The sequence below is a fragment of the Anoplopoma fimbria genome, chromosome 8, assembly GCF_027596085.1.
Source record: "Anoplopoma fimbria isolate UVic2021 breed Golden Eagle Sablefish chromosome 8, Afim_UVic_2022, whole genome shotgun sequence".
NCBI lineage: Eukaryota > Metazoa > Chordata > Actinopteri > Perciformes > Anoplopomatidae > Anoplopoma > Anoplopoma fimbria.
The window spans coordinates 3,502,566-3,529,177 of record NC_072456.1 but is presented as its reverse complement, the minus strand read 5'-3'; the positions used below and the strand labels follow the sequence as shown (position 1 = coordinate 3,529,177).

General features: G+C 41.3%; 4 protein-coding genes across 8 annotated transcripts in view; 2 read left to right on the top strand and 2 right to left on the bottom strand.

The window, feature by feature from the left end:
• The first annotated feature begins 780 nt into the window (after positions 1-780).
• fitm1l (fat storage inducing transmembrane protein 1, like) lies at positions 781-3,154 on the top strand. The gene is made up of 2 exons (XM_054603516.1): positions 781-989; positions 2,476-3,154. The coding sequence occupies exons 1-2, from the start codon at positions 811-813 to the stop codon at positions 3,152-3,154; spliced, it is 858 nt and encodes a 285-aa protein (XP_054459491.1). The 5' UTR covers positions 781-810.
• A 1,787-nt stretch (positions 3,155-4,941) lies between these two features.
• Positions 4,942-13,210, bottom strand: trnau1apb (tRNA selenocysteine 1 associated protein 1b). 3 transcript variants are annotated; one of them, XM_054602140.1, is made up of 9 exons: positions 13,022-13,210; positions 12,231-12,328; positions 11,395-11,494; positions 10,500-10,552; positions 9,823-9,951; positions 9,277-9,393; positions 7,376-7,673; positions 6,772-6,817; positions 4,942-5,939 (listed from the first exon to the last, which is right to left on the bottom strand). In XM_054602140.1, the coding sequence occupies exons 1-9, from the start codon at positions 13,055-13,057 to the stop codon at positions 5,803-5,805; spliced, it is 1,014 nt and encodes a 337-aa protein (XP_054458115.1). In that variant the 5' UTR covers positions 13,058-13,210; the 3' UTR covers positions 4,942-5,802. The 3 variants fall into 3 exon arrangements, with proteins under 3 accessions (XP_054458115.1, XP_054458116.1, XP_054458117.1); XM_054602141.1 differs by having other exon boundaries at positions 6,772-6,814; XM_054602142.1 differs by lacking the exon at positions 13,022-13,210 and adding an exon at positions 12,631-12,822.
• Positions 13,211-15,075: 1,865 nt separating this feature from the next.
• Positions 15,076-21,101, top strand: ankrd45 (ankyrin repeat domain 45). Of its 3 annotated transcripts, none has more exons than XM_054602146.1 (5): positions 15,076-15,479; positions 15,744-15,911; positions 16,043-16,128; positions 16,292-16,400; positions 17,498-21,101. In XM_054602146.1, the coding sequence occupies exons 1-5, from the start codon at positions 15,245-15,247 to the stop codon at positions 17,533-17,535; spliced, it is 636 nt and encodes a 211-aa protein (XP_054458121.1). In that variant the 5' UTR covers positions 15,076-15,244; the 3' UTR covers positions 17,536-21,101. The 3 variants fall into 3 exon arrangements, with proteins under 3 accessions (XP_054458121.1, XP_054458119.1, XP_054458118.1); XM_054602144.1 differs by having other exon boundaries at positions 16,262-16,400; positions 17,501-21,101; XM_054602143.1 differs by having other exon boundaries at positions 16,262-16,400.
• A 101-nt stretch (positions 21,102-21,202) lies between these two features.
• bpnt2 (3'(2'), 5'-bisphosphate nucleotidase 2) overlaps positions 21,203-26,612 on the bottom strand; it is an 8,083-nt gene continuing 2,673 nt past the window's right edge. The window contains exons 4-8 of the mRNA XM_054602139.1: positions 26,429-26,588; positions 24,044-24,139; positions 23,723-23,884; positions 22,620-22,754; positions 21,203-21,598 (exon numbers count right to left, since the gene is read on the bottom strand). Of these exons, the coding sequence (XP_054458114.1) occupies positions 21,456-21,598; positions 22,620-22,754; positions 23,723-23,884; positions 24,044-24,139; positions 26,429-26,588 (696 nt within the window). The 3' untranslated portion in view covers positions 21,203-21,455. The remainder of the gene's footprint in view (positions 21,599-22,619; positions 22,755-23,722; positions 23,885-24,043; positions 24,140-26,428; positions 26,589-26,612) is intronic.

Sequence of the window (26,612 nt, the reverse complement as noted above, 5' to 3'; positions counted from 1 at the left end):
GCCCTCGCTGACTGAAACACAATCCCGGCCGTTGCATTTTTGCAGAAGCAATCCAGAGGTGGTCAATTACAATAACTGCAGGACAAGAAGAATACAGGGGAGGAGACACGTGGGGAAACTGGCTCTACAAGGTCACAGGGGACAAAAAGCTCAAGTTGCCTTTCTGCAGAAGCAGGAAAAACCAGCAGAGCGACCGTTATGTGGTTTGGTTGCATTGTTTAGCTGTAGGCTAACTCCTGTGCGCTGAAGCTACCAGAAGATACAAGCAGTGCCGAGTCAGGAGGAGAGGTGCCTACTGGATTGAAGAATTCCATGGTGGGGTTTTACAGTGTGCAAGTGTTTGCAGTCTATGGAATGCTAGGGGGCAGCTGTCTTTTCATTCCTGTTGCACAGCACTCTACGAACGGATGGCGACCACTAGCAGCTAACACCAGTGGACTTCAACTATTTTTTACCACACAGCCAGCATTTTAGAATTCCTGGATCTGGATTTGTTTTCCATCAATGCACCAATGGATCCACTCTCAAGCTTTGAAATATAGTTTAGTTTGTATAGATTGATTGATTCCAACAAGACTTTTGGACCTACTTAGAATTGTTGTGTTATGCAACAGAAGCAGTCCACAGCATCAACTAAGTGCATTCTAAACAGGATTACAGACTTATCACATGAAACAGTGCATGCTATATAGTCTGAGGTGGATAATCTACACAAACACGCTGCAGCATCCAGAGCCAGCAGCATTCCATTTTCATACAGTAATATTAAGTTAAGTTGAGCTCTAGTCCGAGGTTTGGTACTGAGTCCAGATGTTCCTAAACACGATGCTGGTGGTCCTGACGGACCTGGCGGCCTTGGTCCTGGGTAATGCTGCCTTCCGGAAGCACTTCCACCTGCTGCTGTCGGTGGTGGTGATGTTCGCCCCGGCACTGAGCCTCTGGGTCTCACAGCACAGCGTCTTTGCCAAGAGAAGCCATTTCCTCTACAGGTGAGGCTGACTTCCTCTTTACTTCCTGATTACTTGTCTTCTTTGAACCTGCGGTATTATAGTGCCACTGAGGCTCTGTTCACACCTGGTATTAGCATGCGTCTCTGTGATCTAGTGTCAAGTTGACAGCTCTACGTACAGCAGTTCACACCTGGCATTAGAACGCTTCTCCATATGTGTCTTGCGTGGCCACTTGCGTGGCAAATAAACATAGTTTCTGTTTGCAAAGACTAAATGCATTGTATTTTTCAATCAGAAGCACTTTTTCTGCCCAGTCAGCTGGAAATTCAAAGAGGAAAAAAAGGGGCCTATTCCTTGCCGTGTTCCAGACAAACCAAATTGGCCAATACGTTTGACCCATGTAATGTATCTCTGTAGACTTTTTGGAATTTGAATTCAGCATGGACGATACACACGTGTGTGGTTTGAGATGAACTTTTGGCGCACAAATGGATATGTACGTCCTTCTTCCGCCTACGCAGAGGATGTCAGTTGATTAGGAGGTCGCATACATAATGCTTAAAAGAAAGCGCAGCAGAACACCTTCGGATGAGATCTGCATGATGGGATCTCAATGCGTTCCTCAATGCATCTTGGGGGCATTCATGCCTGTAATTAGAGTTGCCCACTTAGGTTCTGATCACCCAATATGCATGTTAATGCAGTTGCCTGTTACTAAGAAAGAAGAAGATATATGTTTAGACTCGTTTTTTTAGAGCTTTCTCACTGAAAACAGCTCCCTGCCGCGGCCAAAATTAGGTCGATGAGAGTGATACTGAACCGAAACAATAAAGTTGTCGGTCGTAACCAAAACTATGAGCTAAATTATGCTGAAAAGCTCTGTAGAGCTGAGGGAAACTGCCAAGTCATGTGATGATTGTCTGGAGGTTCATCAGTACAAGCGACCCCCTTTCACATTATACTCTGTTGGCTCAGTGTTAATATAAAATAATATTGATTAGTTCAGCTTCAACAAAGAGGAGGGGAAATCATCCACAGATTTAATACACTCTCCTGGAGCTGTCTCATCATTGCCCAGTCATTTTGACTCTTATTCCCACTGCAGTGCCACATTGTCCATCGTCAGTAAATACAGTCAATATTGAAGTTGCACACTGACATTTTTTACTTTTACTCAGTTTACTATTAAAGTATGAATGCACTGCATACTCAACTTACTTATTACATGTTTGTAGTCCCAATACACAGTGAATTGGAGCGAATTATCTCGTCAGTCTGGTTGCGAACACATAGGCTGCGGCGTCAGTCTTCTTCAACTCAGTGTGTGTCTGGTCATGACTAACCAGTTCCTCAGGTCAGGGTCTGTGTGCTCATCAATGACTCGTTCTTCGACTCTGGAGACAATTACACTACTTTCTCAGTTATTTACTGGAGTTTAACTACTGCCGTAATCAAATCTAATCTAAGTCATCCTATCACAACATAGCATCCTCCAATCTAAAACAACCTCCTCTCCTTCTTCCAGGATGTTCCTGCGCTCTGGTTGGGGCTGGACCTGCATCTTTGCCGGCTCCTTCATCTTCCTCCTCTCCTTCTCTGTCCGTCGCTCCCTCTCTCTCTCCATCCGCCACCTCTCCCGGCTTGGGGTGGCTGGCGGATTGTGGCTTGGTTTCTGTAAACTCCTGGACCTTCTGGAGAACACCACCGGAAGCTGCTACGAACCTTTACTCAGTGGCCCAGAGGTCGCCAACGGGCAGCCTCTGCTGTTGCTACGAGAAGGGGAGAGTAAGTCCCAATGCCTCAGAGCTGGGATGCTGTGGAGGGGGTATGAGGTTTCAGAAGATGTCTTCCTCCTCTGTCTCTGCTGCCTGCTCCTGGTTGAGGAAACAGCCGTGTTTGGCCCCTATCTGAGCCTGGGTGGGATCTCAGGTGCCCCTCTGAGGATCCTCTTCCTGTTCTGTGTTCTCCTGCTCTGGCTCTGGATGTTTCTGCTGCTCTGTCTATTAGCATACTTCCCTCAGTTCCCCACTCAGCTAATAGGGGGCGCCCTGGGGTGCCTGACCTGGAGGGGACTGTACCAGGGCTGGTATCGCCAGGGGCCCAGCTGGTACTGCCCCGGGAGGCCCGGAGTGGGACTGCTCAACACCAAGACCAGCGGTACTGAAGCAGAGGAGGCACAACAAAACCACAATCACTGCAATTAACTGAAAGGAAACAATAACACAGACGTAGAAAACCATGAGCTCTATGTGGATGTTTCGAGATGACTGAGATGACCTGTCCATTTGTATTTGTTGTCCTCTTTTAACAGTAAGATGAGATATTCTGACGAGATTTGGACAAACAAATGGACTCTCTGTGCCCGATAGGTGCATTCATTAATCCATACATGACAGTTCATGATTCTCCACAAGACAGGAGGACAAGAGATGCTTGCCATTTTAAATATTTCAGAAATACGGACTCAACTACGCCACAGCTTGTTTATAATGCAGAGAAGAAAATGATTTACTGAGTTGTTTTAATAGATACATATGTGATGTGCTAATTAACAACTAGATCAATTCAACACTTAAAAATACAATAAATAGGGAGCTTGTGTAAGGAACCATTGTAGTTCTGTGAAGCTTTTGAAAGATGGACTAAGTGGTATGGTTGACAGATGGTAACAAACACCCCTGTATATCTCTATCAGTGTATTATTTTGCATAAGTACACATTTTATATAATACACATAATGATCAGAAAAGTAAAGATATTTGTTGAGTTTGGTTACACTTCTTCTCCGTTTTTCAGATGCATTGCTGTCACTTGTGTTCTGAGACTGTAAACACAGTGATTAAAAACTCTACTTTCACTGGATGTAGGTTCTCTTAACACAGGTCTCTTCACTTCTCACCCAGCTGTTTCATATTAAAAAAGAAATGACTCAAGTTCACACACTGTAGATATCAGGCGAGTCTTCTGCTGACAATATCCTCAATCTTGTTCCAAATCGAGAGAAATCTGTTCCTGTTGTGTGGTCTCTTTCCCTGTGTGAGATCTTAGGCAAGGAGAGAAAGCTTTATGTAAAAGAAGACACAGAGGCAATTTGAAGTAATTGACAAAATTTGATAAAATAAAATACAACTAGTAGAAAAGTAAATAGTTCCTACATGAAACTGCTCACCACAAAGTGTGAGGTTTAGCTAGAGAAACCAGGTCATGATTTCTGGAAAGCAACATTCATGTCAAGTTTTTCAAATGTTCCTTTTTTGCACCACAAGCCAAGTGGCATCTAGTTCCATTATACTGAAAATGGCAGACATCTCCACTGCGGATGTCTCCAAAATTAGGCGACTCAGACAAAAACAATCTAAATTGATTAATAGCACTACAGGTAGGAGGAAAAATATGATTTTCGTTATTTTGAGGTGAACTGTCCCTTTAAGTTAAATGCTAATTATAATGCCACGTTTGGTGTGAACACAGTTGAAGAGAGTGGTCAACATTATCTCTGCATATTAGCATGCTGACATTAGCATTTAGCTCAGGCACTGCTGTTTTTAAGTAGAGCCTCATAGAGTTGCTAGCACAGCTGTAGGCTCTTCATCTTGTTAAGATAGTGCAAGATCATACAACATGGGGATGATTGATTCGTTTTACCAAGGGGTCCGCTGGTAGGGTGTCAATGGTAGCCTACTTTAATAGTGAGAATTACAATTCTTCAATACAGTCCAGCAGGATGACACGTTTTTGTAGGCCTACTTGCAAGTTAGCATTGCACTAGTTCCCTCAAACAAAAAGCCAACGTGAGTTTATTAGATTTTGGATTCTTCACAAATGAACAGCAATATGACTTTTGTAGTTTGATTACAATCGGCAGCAGTAAAAAGCTACCGTTAAGGATATTAAACAAACTACACCACAGTCAAATGACTTCATGCTAAACGGCATTATACCAAACAGAATTCACAGAAAAAAAAAAATAGAAGACCGAACACCATTTTCCGCCTAAATTGTTTTATTGATAAAACATCTCCACAAAGAAAAATATATACAAAGCATCAGCCATCAAACAGCAGAAAATAAATGCTACCTGGAAGTCCGATACAGCAAATCAGCTGTCTCATAGCGCTGAAAAGCACTGGAGGTTGCACCATCTGTCTATTTAACAAGAAGACATTGAGCTCATTGTCTGGAAATGTCGATAAATTACATTTATGATTGATTATTACTGTTGGTGAAACTCAACGTCATCATCTTTCCATAATCGTACGTCTTTAACATCTATCAGAAAAAAAAATAAAGTAAAACAGAAGAAAATTCCTTCATTAAAACCCAAAAAAATAATTAGAAGACTTCTTGTTTAAACTAGGTCAATGTAATGACCATGACAATGATCAAAACGAAAAGGAACTGCATGTAAAATGATAATTAAGGCAATGTTTGTACTTTTAGAGCTTTTGCTGGTGTCACTGTTTTATCATGGATCTACATAGAAGTAAATTATGAGTAGAGTATGTTCCAAGGTGATATCTTAAAATGGTGAAATATTGGAGAAGACTACTTTAGCACGTCGTCCGACATCTTGGGAGCTCTGGTTGATAGAGTTCATATGAAACAGTGTGCACTACACGTCACTGATTATTGAACAACTTTTTGAATATTACCAACATGGTAAACATTAAAATCAAGTGAATATTTGTGAGTACTTTTGATTATATGAAGAGGAACATCTGTGTGAAGTGAGACAGTGAACTGAAGCTGGCCCTTTTAAAAAGGTGTCCATGTGGTATTAGATCATTGGAAGTACAAAATCCAAAAACAGAACTATTGAAGCATTAGGGAGGGATCAGAAGAAGGAGATATATCAGGAGAGGGAGGGGATCGGGGAGTTCACAGAGTCCAGGGGTTCCCAGTGACAGCTCATCATGGCGTCGTAGAGCTCCTCGCTCCGCTGCATGAAGTCTTTGTTCCACTGATCCACGTCACATTCGGGGATGGGTTCTGTAAAACAACAGAGGGCAACGATTTAATACACAGGCAGAAGTCACAAGCAGTAACACTGCAAATGCTGCTTAACAATTGAAGCCTCATTAGCCCAGAGATAGTGGTGTGCAGGGCCCCCTTGTGGCACCTGACCACCCTGAAACTGTGGATTTATCAAGTCATTTCTGTGAGGTCTTTACTGCTACCACTCATAATGACAAGACTAACTACCATTAGATATGTTATAGACATAACCAGTTATGTAAGATATGGAAATATTTGATTCAAGCTGCCAGCATATCCTGTTTGATAATAGAGTGCCCCAGCAAGGAGTCCTTAAAACCGGGGAATGACTCAGCATTTTTGCACTTCCTGTCGCCTCGTCTCCAAGTCTATTGGTTTTTGGTTAGATTTCTGAAGTAAGGTCTGCGGTTAACACAATGTGAAGAGATTTTAACGAATAATTAATAAAACCCCACTGGTGAATTTTAAAGCTTTTACACGTCTTAAAATTAAGAGGTTGCTACCATGTGGGAAATCAGAGTAATAAACTTGTTCATGCCAAACACGTCTGCCTTTACCTTAGTGGTGATGATGTAAAGTCATGTGACCAGGGTGTAGTTCGCTAAAAGCCTAACGTTTTTTTCCTCTGATTGAATTAACTCTTAAAATCATAAAAGTAGTGTACGTTTTTGAAGATTATCTTGCTGAACAAAACCTGTAAGTATCATAAACGTGTGATTGCCACAGAGCGTATTTTCTGCTGTGATCCAATAAAAGAAGGATCCCATTGGCTTTTTGCCAGTGCAAACTTCCGAGACAGCATTTTCACATTTAAAAAGGGTTTTACCTTCTGAATTATCCTCGTCTACATCACCACCCTCCTCGTGACTCTGCTGGGGAAGACATGAAACACTGGGGATTAATTACAAAATACTGAATGTGTGCATGTATCACATGAGTGAAAAACCCTGGTAATCATACTACAAGTCAAAAAAGGTATACCTCCAAGTATACACAATAGTGATAATAAACATCTTGTATTTTTGGCTGTTATGCCGTTTCTTTTGTAGAAATATGGACAATTCTGGTTTCCAAGGACTTCCCTTTCCAGCGTGTAGAAATTACTGTCATACTATAATGTAGCACCATAAGCCCGGACCAGACAGAGCCTTTGTTTTCAATGAGAGTGAAGCATTTTGTTGCAGTTTTATGGGGCAGGAATATTCCTTGGCCGGGAACACCTATGTCCTCAGGTCTTCTTGTCACTGCGAGGCTCCAGGAACACACTTTGTGCCCGACAAATAAATAATCCAGCACATAAAAGCCCTGGTAGCTAGATTGTTACAAATGTTTATGCCCACCTAGCTGACATCGTGGACCAGTCATCTACTGAACGCACAAAACTTGTGAATCTATTCCTTTAAGCGTGGGTGTCAAAGTATTTCCCTCACCTCCACAGCTCCTGACATGTCAGTTGGTGGCATCCCCATGGGAGGCGGTGGCATCACGTGGCCTGGTGGCGGGTACCCATAGGGCCCGTAGTTGTAGTTGTAGCCACTGCCATAGGCGGCGCCATAGCCGCTGTTGTAGCCGCTGTTGTAGCCACTGTACTGGTCATAGCCACCCCACTGAGAGTAGTAACCCCCCTGACCCCCGTTACCCTGGTTGCCGTAGTAACTGGACTGGGACTGGTTGTAGTTGCTATGGTAATTCTGGCCCTGGCCGCCGTGGAAGTTGCTCATCTTCTGGCTGCAACACAAGAAATAAAAACATGGTTACAAAAAACTTAAGAGGGAACTTGGTGAGGGGCACTTTGAAAAAGCTCCGTTCTTTGATTCAAAATCTAATTAAAGATAATACAGGTTCCACATCTCTCTCTCATAATTCACAGCACGTTTAAGTGTAATTGTTTCATCCAAATGGATATCAAGGTGGGATATGAATACAAAGCCAGAAAACATGAGCATAAAAAAAAAGACAAAACAAAACTAAACTGAAGAAGTATTTATGGATGGCTTTTGAGTGCAGCTTTTAGTATTCTGTTTCATCTTCGACAGGAAACTACAGGTACAATTTCTGCTTTGTGCAGTATCTGATTCTCAAGTAAAGTTGTATGTACTTGTCACAGGACTAGTTTCATTTTGTGTAACTTTACTTCTCACTTTTTCACAGGGAAAAATGACTTACCTTTTTCTACTACTATGCAGATAGATAACTACTACTGCTATGCATATAGATTAGATTTTACACAGAAAATAGTAAGATGCACTGCATTACATTTTACTACTAAACAGTATATATGTTTAAAGTACTTACACTACACTATTTCTGATACAGTACACTTACTACTTGGTAATATGTTGAATATAGGGCTTTTTTTAGGTGGAGTTATTTATTTTCCCACAAGTAAAGGACCTGAATACTCCTTCGACCCCAGCTGGAAAGCTAAACGCATCCACTTTGACACCAACCCCAATATCAAAGAAGATAAAGCTGACAACATTCTCACTTGATTAACATTAACTAATCAAATCATCTTGAATGAATATAATTCATCAGTGCCTCCCTTTTGTGTGTGGCAAGCGGGAGAGCTAACAGTCTTTGACCGCAGTGAAAAAGTTGTTTATGCAGGGCCTAATGCCAACAAAAGTGGATTGAAGCTGAATATTTCATTAGATTAAGAACTTGTTGTGACCTTTAAAAATAATTTTATCTATATTGTTTTAAGAAATGTTTTTTTTTTTTTTCTTCCTTTCTTTACAACGTTCATCATATGAGTTGGCAAAAATCTTTCGCAGCCACCAATAGAATCTTATTCTACTAATAATCTATTATGATAGGCTATAAATAATAATAGTGTTGCCTAATCTTTATCTGAAACTGTGAAGAAACACCAGCTTTAAATACAATCAATAGGCATTCAAAAAAATAATTTCTGAACAGTTCATTCATTCATTCATTGATGTTGAAACTTGGATCATAGCGTTTGTGTTCTTGTGTTCAATTGACGTGTAAATAAAGGCTATTCAAAACATATTTCCAGTAGGTCTATATTGCCGTAATTCTGGAATATTAACCACAAACGCACACAAAATATAAAAAATAAAAGATATAGCGTAAACCCTGAGATGCATGCAGCAAAAATGATACATGATATAACATTTTAAAACTGTATTTTAAAAGATGCAAATGATTCCATCTTGTCTTTTTGCTAAGTTCATCTAAAAGGTTGTGACACATAATAAGCGCATTACATGGTGTTTTCATATTCCTACGACCTGGTGCATTCATTCTTGGGAGAAGTGCAGTCTATATAGCCGTGTTCCATCACGTGTCCTTGTCGGCGTCTTACCTCTTTGCTACAGCGATGCTGAGTCGGAGCGGCTTCCCCCCCAGCATGGTGCCCTGGCACTCCTCGATGGCCTTCTTCTGCTCACCCTCCTCCCCAAACTTGACAAAGCCGTAACCTCTGCAGGTGAAACGACAGTTAGGCGTCCTCTCCGCACCAACACACACTCCATAGCTGGCATTCAATAAGCCACTTATTATGAGAAACAGTATATAATGGGTATTATTATGGTAGAACTGAAACTTGTTGTTTTACTTTTAACATGAGGTAGCATCACTTGAATTGTGAGTTGCTCTTGCTTAGCCTATATGGGGAAAACAATAGTTTTAGCATAAAAGACGGCAAGTGAACATTTCTTCAGCCATTTTTTTTTCTCGAAAATAGATGAAGATGTACTGGTGGTCAACGTCCATTTAATCATTACACCACAGAAACCAGGAAATATGATATATTATTGTGCATTTCTCTACAATAATACTCAAACAATGAATACTTTTAACATTTCTGAAGCCATGTCGCTGTCCGGTCCACCTCTGTGAGCCGACGTACCTGGAGTATCCATACTGGTCAGTAACTACTTTGGCTCCCTTGCAGGAAAGGTACTTCTTAAAAACTTGGTGCAGTTGGAAGTCATCCACCTCAGAGGCCAAGTCGCCCACAAACACTGAGAACTCCGGCCTGAGAAAAGGAAAAACTCTGATCAAATATTCTTACTGTTTATAAGACGTTTGTCCAGAATAAAAAGGTGCAGCTGGGTTAGCGAGAAATGTTGGCATTTTCCTCCGTTTACCTAAAACCAGACAAATGAATCAGTGATTTTCTTATGTCTGAAGCCTAAAATCTTCTCATTTCTTTAATAGCATAACTAACATTATCAGCATGTGGTTTTATTACATTACCATCAAATTAAGTGCATTTTCTCAAATCTGAGAAGAACTGCCTCTTCATGCCACTAAGATAAGCTTTGTCTTCTTCACTCACAGACAAACTGTGTGTGTGTTGCTGTGATGCTACCGTCTATGATGCTGTGTGTCGATGTAAAACTATAATTATGTGTGTGAATGTGACCAGAAAAACAAAATCTGAAATATGAGACTGATCGGTCACCGGTCGTGGCAGATCAGTTGAAAACCAGCCGGTCTCGACCTCCAGTTCCATGAAGCATGTAGCATTCATTTATTTAAATAAAACAGTAACATTACAGTTCAGTGTGAATGACATCTTACCCCGCCTCTGGTCGTTTCCCGTAGGTGGCATAGTTTAGCTTAAACTTCCGGGGCTGCATGGGGGAGAGAGAGAAAACACACGCACACTGAGCAAAACCTGGAGCACCGACGACGTGTAGTATAGCACTGATATTGCTGGAAATAGAGAGTGGCGTTATTATGGTTGTGGTTATTTGGGTTTACATACCTCCACCACCCAGACCAGCCTTTAGCCCACTCCTCAGTTAGTTGCTACCAGAGACTCTATTCACCAGCTTCAAACAAAGTACATTTGTGTACAAGCGGCCTCTCAGCAGCAGGTACAGGCCGGTGGACAGGGGAGCCCAGTAGCTTGGCCGGCTCACAGGGGCCGACAGCGACTCAAATTCAGAAGCAAGCGGCTAAAGCTCACGACTCAACACACCACTTGAGACTTGGGACATTTTTTTAAGCGGGCGGGGCTTTTTTTGTTTTACATCACCAGACCCTTATGAAGACTTTCTGTCACAGCAGTAGATATGGAATATAGATCCACATAGTTTAATTTCTGTATCAGGTATTTAGCAATGCTTCTTTGTAAAAGGCTGTTTAAATTCACTGGGGAAGCACAATAGTTGTAGACAAACAGAAGATCGAACAGATCTGTTGAATTACCAAGAATCTGGTGTTTACAAGGCAAACTCATACTATATATAGGGAGGACCAAGACTAGTGGAGCTCCACTATCCACAGTCAAATCAACAATTCAATACTGCTTGATAACATAAGTCCAATACTGGGAAAAAAAAGGAAGGCAGTATTATATTGTCAATAGTATATATATATATTTGCTGAGAACAATAATTATATTCACTGCAGTAAGGATTGCATGAAAGATTTATGAGGAAATATTTTGAAATTACAGCATGGAACTAACCGGGTTTGATCCGGGAACCAGTTTCCCGTTCAGCCTTTGGACACAGCGGTCGACGCTAGCTTCATCAGCCAGCTCCACAAAGCAGTATCCCGCTGAACCACTGTGCACAGGACAGAGACAGACAGAGACAGAGACAAACTGTTTATACAAGCAAGGTAACAGAGAGGAGGTGGACTGTATGTTTACATCATGATGCTTGGTGCTCAAACACAGTCAAACTTGATTGACAATGTGAAGATGTCAGCCATATTATCTGCCCAGGGAATTGTTTTTGTTGATGCTGTTTACATTCCTTATGATGTAAATTGAAAAAATGCACTACTGTGGTTTAGTTTTTCATGCCTTTCTTGTGTTACAAATGGGCTACCACTTGAATTTCCATGTGCATCCCTGTGTTGCATAATCACAAATAATCTTTGAATCTTATTGCATTCGTATTAGTTGTTGCACTTACTGTATTCGTATCAGTTCGCTGCACTTATTGAATTCGTATTTGTTTACTGCACTTATCCTATTCGTAGTAGTTTGTAGCACTTATTATATTCGTATTAGTCTGTTGCAATTATTGTTTTCGTAGTAATTTGCCTCTGCACTATACTTTTGCTCTGGTTTATGCTTTAAGATGCTTGTTTAAGAAAGGAGATGCACTTATGACTTCTGGTGACTAGTAGTTCTCTTGAATACCTATGTTGAATACACTTCCTGTAAGTCGCTTTGGATAAAAGCGTCTGCTAAATGACTGTAATGTAATGTAATGTAATCTTTGTATTGGAACAGTTGTCTTCAGATGAACACAGGGGCTGGTGTGTGTGGCATACAGGGCTCTGTACATTTACCCTGTTATCCTGTGAGTGATGATCTTGACTCCAAACGGCGATTCTCCCATGGCGCTAAATGCCTGCTTGATGAAGTTCTCATCCATGTATGGGTCCAACTGAACACACATGGAAATAAATTGTACATGCATCACCACATTTTACACTCAACAAGTGTTAAGTTATTATTACAAAACTGGATTGTTAATGGACCGCTCTAGTTAATGCTATAACAATGATTATTACTTTTAATATATCACGAATGTAATAAACCTATATCAGGGTACACATGTTTATTTGTTAAACGGGTGTTCCCGTCCAGTGTTCCAAAAAAAAAAGGCCTCTATAGAGTAATACCTCAAAACACGAGGGTCTCTTGACACCTAAACATGAATGGACTTGTTAATGAAATGAAACAAACCCAAACATATGCCTCGAGTTAAGAGACCTCTTTAAATCGCTGGTGTACGCTCCAACACCGTCTGACGTTGCTTGATGCCTGTGTTTCTTGTCCGTGTTTTGGGTTCTGTGAACTTTAACGTCAGCTCGAATCAAGACACTTGTTTAGTTACCGCTTGATTCAAGGTGAGGAGCGTTACGGGGGAAGCGGTCGTCGTTTGGTGAATCATTTGAACACCATCGCTAGCTACTACAAGTATCAGTGAGGTGTGTAAGGCCTACACACGTAGGCTGTAGCCAAAGTTTAGCCTAACCTTTTTCGACAGGGGTCAGATATCCGGGCTAACTTAACAAAACCGAGCTAGCAACCAGCACACGCAGCTAAGCTAACGTTAACGGTACTTCAGACATACATCACCCATCCATAGGCTCGTCTGTCGGTTAAACATGTTGAAATGAAACGGAGTTGAACCGGTGGAGCGGCTCGTTGGTGAATGCCCGGGAGCAACAAAAAAAAAAAGCGGAATTTATCAACGTTAAAAGTTATCCACAAGCTCACGCTAAACAAACCGAGAACTGCTTCCGCTTCCGTCTCAAGCCAACGCTGTCACACTTCCGGTGTGGAGCCCAGTTGAAGGCGGAGAAGCGGGCGGAGCATCGTGTACAGTCGGTACAGCCGGTACGGTACAGTACAGCCGGTACAGTCGGTACAGTACAGCCGGTACAGTCGGTACAGTACAGCCGGTACAGTCGGTACAGTCGGTACAGTCGGTACAGTACAGCCGGTACAGTCGGTACAGTACAGCCGGTAGAGTCGGTACAGCCGGTACAGTCCGGTACAGTCGGTACAGTACAGCCGGTAGAGTACAGTCCGGTACAGTACAGCCGGTACAGTACAGCCGGTACAGTACAGCCGGTAGAGTCGGTACAGTACAGCCGGTACAGTCGGTACAGTACAGTCGGTACAGTACAGCCGGTACAGTCGGTACAGTACAGCCGGTACAGTCGGTAGTCGGTACAGTACAGCCGGTACAGTCGGTACAGTACAGTACAGCCGGTACAGTCGGTAGAGTCGGTACGGTACAGTACAGTCGGTACAGTACAGCCGGTACAGTCGGTACAGTACAGTAGAGTCGGTACAGTACAGTCCGGTACAGTACAGCCGGTACAGTCGGTACAGTACAGTCGGTACAGTCTGCAGTCTGCAGTCTGTCCAAACAGTTACACTGAATTGGCCGGAAAAAAAACATTTTCATTTTGCCGGGGATGATTTTAATCTCACGTTTTAGTGGAGAAGTTGAATTAAACTGTTAACAAAGATGCTAGTTTGAAATGGTTTCTCTACTAACTGACGCATATCAGAGACACGTACGGATTATATCTAACATATACATTACACCATGGAACCGCCTTGATTACCACTGGACATAAATACACATATGTTTCTGAAGAGTCTTAGTTTGATGCCTAGATGGCATCTACGTAATTCAGTAAATGAAACATTGACAGGACAGCTGTGTTAAATGTAGAATCATTATTATTATTATATTCCTTTATTGATCCCCATGGGGGAAATTCAAGTGTTGCAGCAGCTCAACTACACAGACACAGACAATAAATACACATACTATACAACTACACAGACAATAAATACACATACTATACTATACAACTACACAGACAATAAATACACATACTATACAACTACACAGACAATAAATACACATACTATACAACTACACAGACAATAAATACACATACTATACAACTACACAGACAATAAATACACATACTATACAACTACACAGACAATAAATACACATATACTATACAACTACACAGACAATAAATACACATACTATACAACTACACAGACAATAAATACACATACTATACAACTACACAGACAATAAATACACATACTATACAACTACAGACAATAAATACAACACAGACAATACATATACACACAGACAATAAATACACATACTATACAACTACACAGACAATAAATACACATACTATACAACTACACAGACAATAAATACATACTATACAACTACACAGACAATAAATACACATACATACAACTACACAGAAATAAATACACATACTATACAACAAAATAAACTAGAACAGACAATAAATACATGTACCACATGGCTGGTCAGCATGTTGACAGACATTTCAAGGTACATTTAGTGTTATGTATGATGTGCCTTAAGGAGTTAACAGACAATAAATACACATTGATCAAAGACAATAAAACAGCATACTATTAAACTACAATCCAATAAATACACATACTATACAAAACAAGACAATAAATACTTTATTTTGAAATAACAATAAATACACATACTATACAACTGGCAGACTAAATACAATACTCACAGACAATAAACCATACTATACAACTACACAGACAAATAAATACAAGGCCTTATCTGTAATTGAAGGTTATTTAAAGCCTGTCATGGTTAAAAAGTTAAGTAAATTAAATAAATATGGGCCAAAAAAAAAGTTTACATACCGTTTTTAAGCAGGTGACGCTGTAACCATGGAAACAGCACATTCCCAGACTGTGCGGGACAGGTAGCTAGCTAGCTAGCTAGCTAAATAAGTTTGTTAAAAAAATGACATCGATACAGAGAAAACTCTTTAAATGTGTGTTGTCTGGGGACTTGGAGAGCATTAAGGAGCATTTTGAACGCGAGGCTGTCACCGGTGAGTCGCAGGAAACAGACCCGTGGGGAGTGAAGGACGAGGTCGGGAGGAACGGCCTGTTAACCGCCTGCATGCTGGGGAGGAGCGCCATCGTCCGGGAGCTGGTCGGACACGGGGCCCGGGTCGACGAGCAGACGGTCAGAGGTGAGTAGGCCCTTAAATTGGCCAATGTGAGTCTTCAAGAAAAGTATGTGTGACAGAAATACAGGCCATAGAAAAGAAAGGCATACAGAGTAGTCCACATATGTAGGCTACTCTGTATGTCTGTTCTATTCTACCGAATTAACATTTAACTTTGTAGTGACAATTACCAACAGTCCTTATTTATAATGTTTCTGACCGGGCCCACAAACACACTCTGTGGGGCCCCGTAACTGGCCCCATGCTTGATGCTCTTTGTCCCCGCAGGTTACTCCTCGCTGCACCTTGCTGCCTGCTGGGGCCACCTGGAGACCGTGAGGACTCTGCTCGAACTGGGAGCTGACACACAGGCCAAGACCTTCAGAGGGGAGACCCCTTTGGACCTGGCCAGGACCTACTCCAGGACAGACTGTGCTGACTGTCTCCTCCTGGCCGGTGTGTGTGTGTGTGTGTGTGTGTGTGTGTGTGTGTGTGTAGCTGAGGTTATGGTATTATCTTCAGGCAACCATTAATTGGTAAAGATGTTTATAATTCTAACCTGTGTGTGTATTTTTATTTCTGTGCAGAAGCTAAACAGGACCTGATGTCATATGTAGCCTTTGTTAAGGACCTTGTCTCTGACCCAGAGAGTAGCCTTACAAAGAAGGAAAAGGTGAAACATTTTCTCCTTCGCTGAGGTTATTATAATAATGGTATAAATGAAAATGGAAATGCCATCAGGTCTTTCCTGCCATTTGATTATCATAGTTATTTTTCTCCTGTCTCTTGTGTCAATTTATGCACAGAACATCTGTACATGTGCATGCTCCGTCCAGACAGACTGGATCCAGAGTGTCAAAAACCCAACGATCTCAGACTTCAAAGCCCAAAGGAAAGACTTAGAGGACACCCTTCAGCCGGTTCTCGACAAGCTGTCAGCTCAGTGTAAGTATTGGTAATGTTATTGCACCGCAGTTAAATCTTTCCCCAGAGTAGGAACCATCTTATACTAACTACTGCCGACTGATTTTGTGCGTTTTCTACTGTTTGTTTTTTGTCCATTAATCCTGCCACAGAGGCTGCAGTAAATTATTTTACGGAAGTCAGGTAAAACAGGTAAAAAAAATTCTGGTGATCTGTTTTGTTTTTTTAAGTCTATAATTTAACAACAGGTGAAAAAAAGTATTTTTCTTTTTTCATCTGTGAAGCTGGCGGGGGAAAAAAAGTTTTGCCAGGTGACAAAGCAGTTATTGTTTTTGTAATCTTCATTTCGACTACTACCCCATGTTCTATATAGGACAAAAAGCATTCATATTTTGCTTGCCATCAGATTAGCGCAGATTAAAATACATTTCATCAGATAATAGTACACAAATACGAAGAAGGAAAAGTCATAATCCAGATTTAAAGCAACACAGTTTAATCTGACAAATGCATAAAGGGCAGCTGGCAAGAACTGTGTGAATGTGCAAATTTACAGATTTATAATATCACTGCCCATATAGTCACGATAAATTGGACAATAATTAAATGTTTGTATTATATTAAATAAGTGCCCCCAAGACCGTTTCATACCATCAGGGCTGCAGCTGAAGAAATAATGCTGAAATATTGCAATAAGGCACGCCATAATAATACATCTAAGCAACACATTAACACATATGTAATTAGTCAGGTCTGTCGTGCTCCAGATGAAGCAGTGATATTATGAATCTGTTAATTTGCACACATTCACACAGCCTGCGTTTGTCAGTTTAAATTGTGTTACTTTCTGCCTGAAATGATGTGTTTAACTTCTATTTTTTTTTCAATCATTACATTTTTCTCTTAGTTCTTGAAATGCGCGATCTGCTGACAGCAGACTTGTGCTTGTTTGCGGTTTGGTCACTTGCCACTCAGGGTTTCTGCAGTAGTCCTTGGAGATACACAAAACAGTATTTCAGATTTGATCCTAAAGTTCCTTCGCCATCTCAGTAAAGTTTATCAAGTGTGTGATTGCATGTTTTTTTGTTTCTAATGGATCATCTCATCTCTGTTTGCAGCAGCTGGGGTGCCCGTCAAACCAGCAGGAAAGGTCTAAAGCAGAGGAAGATCTGTGCTGTGTTAATAAATGTGGGGAAAATTGACATTGTTTCTCTGTATAATTAGTTGAAAATGGAAATTAATTTATATTTAAAAGTATCTCCTTTACACTTGAGTGTCTGTAAGAACATGAGCAGTTTAGCTAAAATGTTTGGGTTTTGGATATACTGCAACTTCAACTCAAAACTTGAAGGGAACATTACCCTTGCTAAACTTTTGAAAGGGGAATTAATGAGGTCTCCTAAAGGGACCTTATTTTTTGTCCAAAGTACCAAACCCACGCAGAAAAAACTCGAGTTTTATGTCGAAAATGGACAACAGCACGCCAGTTTTGTGGACATTGGATGTTTTTTGACCCCTGAAGAAGTAAAATCTGAATTTAACAATTCACACTCTCAATGTGTCAGTTGTTTTGTTTTGTTGTCAGTGGTTACTGTTGACTGTTTCTAAAGTCACCAAGAACATAAGAGTCTCTCTAGCTCGTCTGTGTTGCTAAATGCTTGAGGATCAATTCATTTATATTTATTTCACTTTTTTGAACAATAGCTTTGAGGTCCGTAGTGTTGAACACATGGTGCCATTTCTTAAATTAATCTGAATCAGAACCAGAGATTTTTTTTTTTTTATTCCACGCAATCCTCTTCTTCCTACATTACCCACATTGCAACTCGACCACAAACAGTTTGGTTGTTTTACGCTAGTAGGGGCTGATGTAGCGTCTAGTAGACAGAATGAGTTCTCTACAGAGGTCTGCTCAGTTGCCAGAACCCAAGATTGATATTTTTTTCATTTTCAAACTGAGACTGACTTAAGTGACATCACTTGAGGCAACTCATCAAATTCCAAACAGCTCCCTCTGGAGCACACAAAAGGCTTTATTAACGTTTTTATTCACATATGCAGTAGTGCTCCACATCACCTTTAAATGCACTATGACTCCATATAATGTCAAACCTGTGGAGATCCCCTTAAATCCAAGTAGGCTGACTGCGGGTGGAAGGTACGACAGGACACGCCCACTACACACCCCCTCACTCGAAATCCTCACAGTTAGGTCAGGTTTAGGAAAACATCATGGTTTCAGTAAAAGTGAGTACGCTAACCCAGGAATTATCTCGGGGGGGGGTCGTGTAGTGAAGTTAGTGTGTCTTGTGGTAAAGTGCAGATAGACCTTTTAAGTAATACCGCTGACTCACACCCGCAGATCTACTTCTTTCATACAGTACACACGCAGCAAAATCCAAGAACACAAGAATGTACAGCATTCCTATGTGCACCCAACAAAGCAATAGTACCCATGTAACTGTTACACCAATTAAAACGCTTTTGCGGCATCACTCTTGCATATCAACCACCGTTGCAATAGCAACATTCTACAGAAATCATGTTGAGTGCCGTGGCTTGTAGGACAACGTTGTTTTGTGCAGATCAAAGGCACTCGAATCAAAAAAATGAAATTTTAGCACACAAAGTCCCAACCACCTAAAGGTGTCACAGCTGTGGGTCCCAGCCTGAAAACTCCTGTTGTCTCTTTGTCCCTTTTTAGAGTCAACATCACACCATCCAGATTAACCCACTGCCTTTAACCCGCTGACAGCGTCTCATAGTCTTCATCTACGATCTTCAGTCTGCGGCAGAACAATTTGAACTAACATTTAACTCATAACCTCTACACACATGTTGCGTCTATACAAGGTTATCAGTTATACAGAGACAAACTGAACATTAGACAGATCATTAGTAGGTGTATCTTCTTCAGGACACGGATATGAGCTCGCATTTCCCTGCAAAATACTACACGTCCAACTCGGTGTCAGTGTTTGTCGCTGAACACAACGCAGATATTGGTAGAGGGTACAGAAAGACATTTTCAGTTAGGTTGAAAAAGTTCAAAATACAAAACCATGCAAGCACACGTGTCTTGCACAGTGTACAGTCCAGTCTCCGTCAAAATATGACAAGTACCGAGATGTTGCTATTTCAGGTGCACAGCTCATTGTTCAGTAGCAGAAATGGTTTCCCAACGGGGAGGAGGGAGGTCAGGTTAATCTCCTTTTTTTCTTTTTTTACTTCCTTTGGTTCTTGCTGACGGAGCACCACTAAAACACAAAATGCTTTTCCTCTGTAATGCCCTGTCAGTCCTGGAGGAGACTGTGCATATTAGACGGGACTTGTTTTTTGTTCATTGTCCTCAGCAGCGGCGTCCACACTGCCATCCTGTCTTTCCATTTCATAAACCTGACCAACACAGTTGGTACTGGAGAGGTGATGATGAGTGGAGAAACAGACAGTTACGGTGCTTCGTGGTTTCAGTTCAGTCAAACTCATTACATGTATTTACAGGGTGTTGTGGAAGATAAAGGTCTACGTCATTCTCACTCAGGGTTACGGTTCATTAAAGGGGACATATCGTGCTCATTTTCAGGTTCATAGTTCTATTTTGGGTTTCTTCTGGAACACGTTTACAAGCTTTGATGTCCTTTGCAAATGTAGTTCTCGAGCCGTGGGTGGAGATATTCAGATGGTATTCTCATGGGACTGCATGTGAACTAGGAAGGGGAGCCGTGATATGTCCCCTTTAAGTACTTTTCCCTCAACTTCCATCCCTGTCCCTGCTTCTGTTGTTAGACACTTTGCAGTTATCATATTGTGCTATGTTTATGTTTGTATATAAAACAGGAGAGTAAGGCGTTTTTTTTTCCTTTCTCTCTTGTTATATACACCTGAGAATAGGTTTAATCAGCCAAAAATATGTCTGAGACAAAAGATGCCAAGATAAAATACATGATTTCCATCAAATTTCCACTTTAGTCATTTTATTGGTTACTTAGTAATAATCAAATGAATTTACTATTGTTTTGAGTTGGCCTAATTCAGACAATTTAAGCAGTTCACCTTTTTGTAAACACTCTCTTAGGCTCATATGTCAACTAACTAACATCCAAACTTGTGGTGACTAAAGATCATTTTTCCAATATAGATGTTTGGTCAAAAATATTGTCATATTTGATTCCCTCCATATTGCCAAGCCCTTAATTCAATTTTATTAAATTGATGTTCTTGAAGCAAAGATCAAACCAAGGTTGCACGAGACCCAGCCTTTTAAAATGATACTTCCCGGGTCCTCTTGTCTCAGAGTTTGAGAGACCCGTGTCTACACTGTGGACAAGGCCAATAAATATAAATTGTTGCAACTTTATAAATGAAAGTCATTATTCACCGTTGATCCAAAGTTGAAATGCTCCGTCTCAGATGACAACTCTGGAACAGCAGACCACTTCAAGACGGTGCTAGTTGAACTGTTGTGGTATACTAATGCTGGTAAACAGACGGTTTGTTTTTCAAATGCTATCCGGTGGCCAGTAACCCCGTATTACATATTTCTATCCAGTCACAAATAATGATAGCTTGACGTTTCACTAGCTGACCGAAGCTGATGGTGACCTTGATGCTCCGTGCCTGTCTGGAATACATGAACATGGCTTTTATTCGTATGTTTCCACTGGATTCTCATGTGATGAATATAGGACTTTACATCATGTCAGTCACTTCAGGTTCCGTTGTAATGTTCCGCATTGTGCTCCTCTGTTCGCTGTGAGCATGCGCTTGTGTGCATGTGGAGAAAAAGTGTACTGTTTCTCCTGGCTGCAAGTATGTATTCATGTCCAGGAGTGTGAGTTCAGAGCCATTGTGTCAGCCATTGCAGTATATGGCGGCAGCCATGTTGGTTCCACAGTCCCACTTGATGGCCCGTGACGGTGACACCAATCCATCTGATGGGTGGATGTTCGGTGTCACACGACGATGAAGTGGCTCGGGCCCGGTCACAGCCCACTCTATGTAATAGAAAAGCGCTGCCACATGCTGCCCTTTCCACAACCTGACCAAACTACCAATGGCTCTGTCTTTGTGCGTGCCTCAGTGCTTTTCAGGTTCCCAGTTTGGAAGTCTCTCCAGTAAGGCCTTGTGGTCCACACCAACGCTGGCCACCAGTCCTCCTTTGTTGAGAGGCTCTCCACTGTAGTCGATGTCCTCACCCTTTAGTGTTGTCATGTGGCCTCCTACAATCATGGAGATGACATGTCATTGGTTCAGTTCACTTCCCATATTAAAACACCCATTAAAAAGATAACGATCGATTCAATAAAATACAAAAATAAAAATAGGGCTTAGATTGTAGGCCTGTCGCGTTAATTCCTTATTTTGGACGATATATATTATTTTAAGTCCATTTTATTCCACTGTTATAATGATAATATAGTAGCATAATAATGCAACTACACCAATTCAAAGAGCAATGGACTTTTAATTATTGAGAATATTCAGAAATTGGACTATTAATATATTCCAAATTAATAAAATTAAACCGCAAAACAAATAAATGAAATGGATCCTCGGGCTCCGTTAACAAAAATGTGCAATGTCTGCGCAATGTCCAATTCTTCCAATTGTGAGGAAAATGCTGCCTTTTATTCTGGTATCATGTTGGCTAAAAAAAGATTGAGGTCATGTCCTTTATCGTACGATAAGTTGATAACGCAATAATTATTCAGCTCATGTCCATATATCGTATAATGAGCCTATAAGATAATTATTTAGACAGGCCTTTTAGTATTTAATCTGCTTTGATGTTGAATAGATGTCCTGCTGCATTTTAGAACATCTCTTTATGTGTGGTGCAAGGTCTCTAATGTTCCTAGGTAACATAAATGCTGCATAAGCATTAAGCAGAGTGAATATAGATTAAAAGGTTCTCCTATGACTGATGGGTGTCTAAGTAAACAAACTTTGTTCTGCCAAAGTCAGGGCAGTCTGGATTATTAGAGACATTTCAGTATTTGTGTTTTTCTCCGTGTTACTCTCACTGGTTTGATGTAGGCGAGGCTCAGTTAGAAAACGTGACAATCACGTACTTCCATGCACCAATCAGTATTAAACCACATTTGAATCAAAATGTGTTGAAATGTAGTCCACTAAACAACACGTGCCCACCAAAAGGGCTTCTTGTTATATTTGCATCAACAGGAAAGTCTAAATAAAATTTCAAACTGAGAAGAAAACCAAGCGATTGATAATAATTACCCAGTGCATTCAGTAGTGCTGCACCAGCGCAGATGTCCCATTTCTTAATAAAGGTGACATGGATGTAAACGTCTGCCTGGTCCATAGAACTTGGTTCACTCAAAGGCATCGCCAGGAGTGACAGGACCTTATATCCTGAGAGACAGAGAGAGAATGAAACAATTGTGAATGTGATTCTTTATCACACTAGCACTATAGTATTCTGATATCTACTCCGACAAATTAGGATCATATTTTGCATAAACCTATTTACAAACAGAATCTGCTTTACAGGAGTTTAGCAGATTTCCCTCCTCACCTAGTGGTGCTGATACATTATGTAACATGCACTCTAAACGCTTGTAGGCTGGCACTTTTCTTTGTGATGTTTGTGTTTTGTTCGCGGTAATTTTACCAATGTCTGAAAACCCCATTTGTATACTTACTAATGATTGAAGTTCAAATTGTTCTTTCATAATCTGTGATAAATCTTGAAGACATATATGTTAACTGTGTGCAATTTTTTAAACATTGCAGGTCTGAAATGTTTTTTAAATTCCAGTTCACTTATTTTCCATGGACATTTGGACACAAGTAACCCCGGGCCGGCAGGATAAAGTTGGGTGGCGAAAGTGAAAAAGCAGAGCTCGCCGCTCCCTCGTTACCATCACTATGTGACTGTGGTCAGGTTATTCCTGTAAAAGACAGCTGGCCTTTGAGTAAAACTTCATGAATAAGAATTGCGAATTTGTATTTCACCTTCCCAGTGAGTCGTTCCAGTGAGCCAGAATGCATAATTTTAGTGCATCCCAGTGGATTGCAGTCTTCCCTACAGGTATGTTACTTATAAAACCAGTGTATGGTAGAAAAATATACTCATTGTGAGAAAAGCACTGCAATACTGTAGCCTGTATAAGCCCCATAGCTACGTGTAGGTGCAACATTTAGCTCGCTAATGGGGGGGGAAAATGGCAAGTCAGGTGATGCAAAGAAGCAATCAAAGAGTTCATTTTCCACATCTCCCTATGGGTCGTTTCTACTTGAAATCATAGTTGAAGATATCGCATTTGAGCTTCGTCTGCGCGTGCAGAACTTTAAAAAATGTAAAACAATTATCCTCTCACCTGCTCCACCTGCTGGTATGATCGTTGTGCCGTTTCCATAAGCGTCCTGAACAAAGCTTTTAACTTTTCCGGAGTGGGAACGTGATACGATCACCTTCGGAGGGCTGACACTGTAGGACGGACGGGGACTCATATTTGACCCATGACCTACAAACGCCCAGGCTGAGGGGGGGAGAAAGGGAATGGAGGGTTGGAGAGGGGGAACCATCGTCTTAACTATTAAAGCTCCAGAAAGCAATTTTGACAGGTTCCTCCCCTAAATTGCATGGAGGCAGCATGCATAACACACGCAAGTAAAGTTGTGGAGCCACACACACTTACCAGTGAACTCAGTGAAGGGCTGGTGTATGACCCCAATGACTGGTTTACCATCTACGGCCACGCACACCATCGTGGTCACAAACTTCACCAGATTCTCTGCGGGGAGAGAGATGAGCAGATGAAGAGTGAGGAGTTGAGAAGAAAGATGTAAAGAGAGAGAGAGAGAGAGAGATGGATAAGAGAGACAGCCGGAGGACACATCAGGGTGATATAAGAGAGATGAAAAGAGGTGACAGGATAATGGAGTGAACAGGGACAAAGACGGATGAACAGAGGCCAGATACAGAGTTTGAGTGTGCATGCAGAAATGTGTATTTCTGCAGATGTGAACTTGTAAACCTTTTTGTTCTTATTAACAACAACAACAATACTATTTTTTCACATTTCAGTTACATGTTAACTAGGGAACTCTCGCTCCAGTTAGTGCAAACTGTCCTCTTCCTTGTAATTATACACATGCCATTAACACAATGTAGATCCAGTATTTCCAGCTGGACCTGTGCAATGGAAGCCTCGTGTGTAATGCCAGAAACAGAGACCATTCCTCTCTCAGTGACTTTCCTTTAAAAAGGAGCTACACTACTCCTATAACATGACGCTGGCCTGCCTGAACTTCCTGCGATTGGTCGGAAAGCCACGGACCTCTTTTCATCCAACCGAGGTTCGGCTGTTTGGTCTTACATGTGTCATTTTTGTTCGGATCAAACTGAAAGAGAGTCCAAAAGTCCGGACTAAACAAGGTCGGTGTAAAGGGGCCATGAGACAGGGGTTCCCAGTCCTCAGCCCCAAAGGCCACTGAACGTTTTCTACTGGGCCACACAAGCACCATATTGGTTTGGCAGAGTTGTCGAGAACTCTTTTCTTTCTACCAAACTACAACCGTATTAATGAACAGAAGGAAGCGGGCATTCGATACTCGATACCGATAGCTCCTCTGGCACCACCGGGTTAGCTAGAGTTACAGCTCAGCCGAGGAGACGCCGTTAATGTTTTAACTGTTGCGAGCTCGAGCTGATAAAAAGCACTACAGTTAAGAGGAAAAGTTTGTTCTTTTGATTTTGGGATGAACTGTTCTTTAAAGAGGGCCATGAATGGCCCTTTTGAAAAGCTCCTCTCTCCTCTTCTCTCCTCTCTCCTCTTCTCTCCCTCCTTCTTTATGTATTAATCTCCTATTTATGCACATTACTGATTTTGCTTCTTCCCCGGAGTTCTTGTGCTTTCTCGCCTCGCAGGTTCCCAGGAATCGGGGTTATATTTGGACTGTCATCGTGCCACCTACTGACGCCCTGCTGACACCCACTACTACTACCACTATCATTATTAGTCACATTACTATTATTATTGCCTGTACTATTACGCTTATTGACTTGCTTCTACCCTGGAGTCTTTGTGCTTTCTCGCTTCGCAGGCTTCTATAAATCGTGGCTGTACCTGGACCGTGGTCGTGCATCCTGCTACGGCCCTGCTGACACCGACTGCTACCACCATTATTATTATTACTAGTCACATTACTATTACTATTACCTGTACCATTAAGCATTTTAGCTTTACTTCCACCCTGAAGCCCTTTTGCTTTCTCGTTCTGCAGGTTTCCATGAATCGTTGTGGTACCTGGACCGTAGTCGTGCCTCCTGCTGTGAGCCGACTGACACCCACTGCTACTTCGATTATTATTATTAGTCACATTACTATCCCTATTTTCATGGCTATAATTCTACTGTAATAATTGCTGCTGTTATTATAAGTAGTCTTATTATATGAATCATTTATGTCATATACATTGAATGTGTTGTATCTCTGTTATGCTGTTCATTCTGTACACATGACATCTATTGCATTCTGTCCATCCTGGGAGAAGGATCCCTCCTCTGTCGTTCTCCCATAGGTTTCTTCCTTTTTTCTCCCTGTTAAAGGGGTTTTTTTAGGGGAGTTTTTCCTGTGCCGATGTGAGGGAAGGACAGAGGATGTCGCATGTGCACAGATTGTAAAGCCCTCTGAGGCAAATTTGTAATTTGTGATTCTGGGCTATACAAAATAAACTGAATTGAATTGAATTGAATGTTAGGTCAGCTTTCCGTGGATTATGGTATAAAAATACCAAAGACGAACAAGTGTGCCCACCAAACCTTATAAAATCTTTATTAAAACTCAACATTTTACAATGTCCCTACACTGTGAGTCCAACGAGCTTGTTCTGTGAAGACATATCAAAAGCCCAATTTTCACCTCAACTACTCTCAGCTCTCAATCTCAGTCGGGCAAAAAAACGTTTAAGAGCAGCAGCACAAGAGGTGTCTCAGTGACAGGTAGACATATTATTGTACTATGGGTCTCCTACAATGATCATGGAAATGAAGATGACCTAACATCGGTAACAACGCCCACCTGTGTATTCCTGTGTGGCGTCCAGAGGGTCGATCCACACAGTGATGCTCTCGGCGGGAACCTCCTTGCCCCCCTCTATCTTGTCTAGTATGTTGGCTGGAATGTCCCGGCTCCAGGATGCAGCCTTGTCCACCGTGTTGTCATGCTCCTCGCTGTTCACCTGAACATATGCAGAAGTATGAGG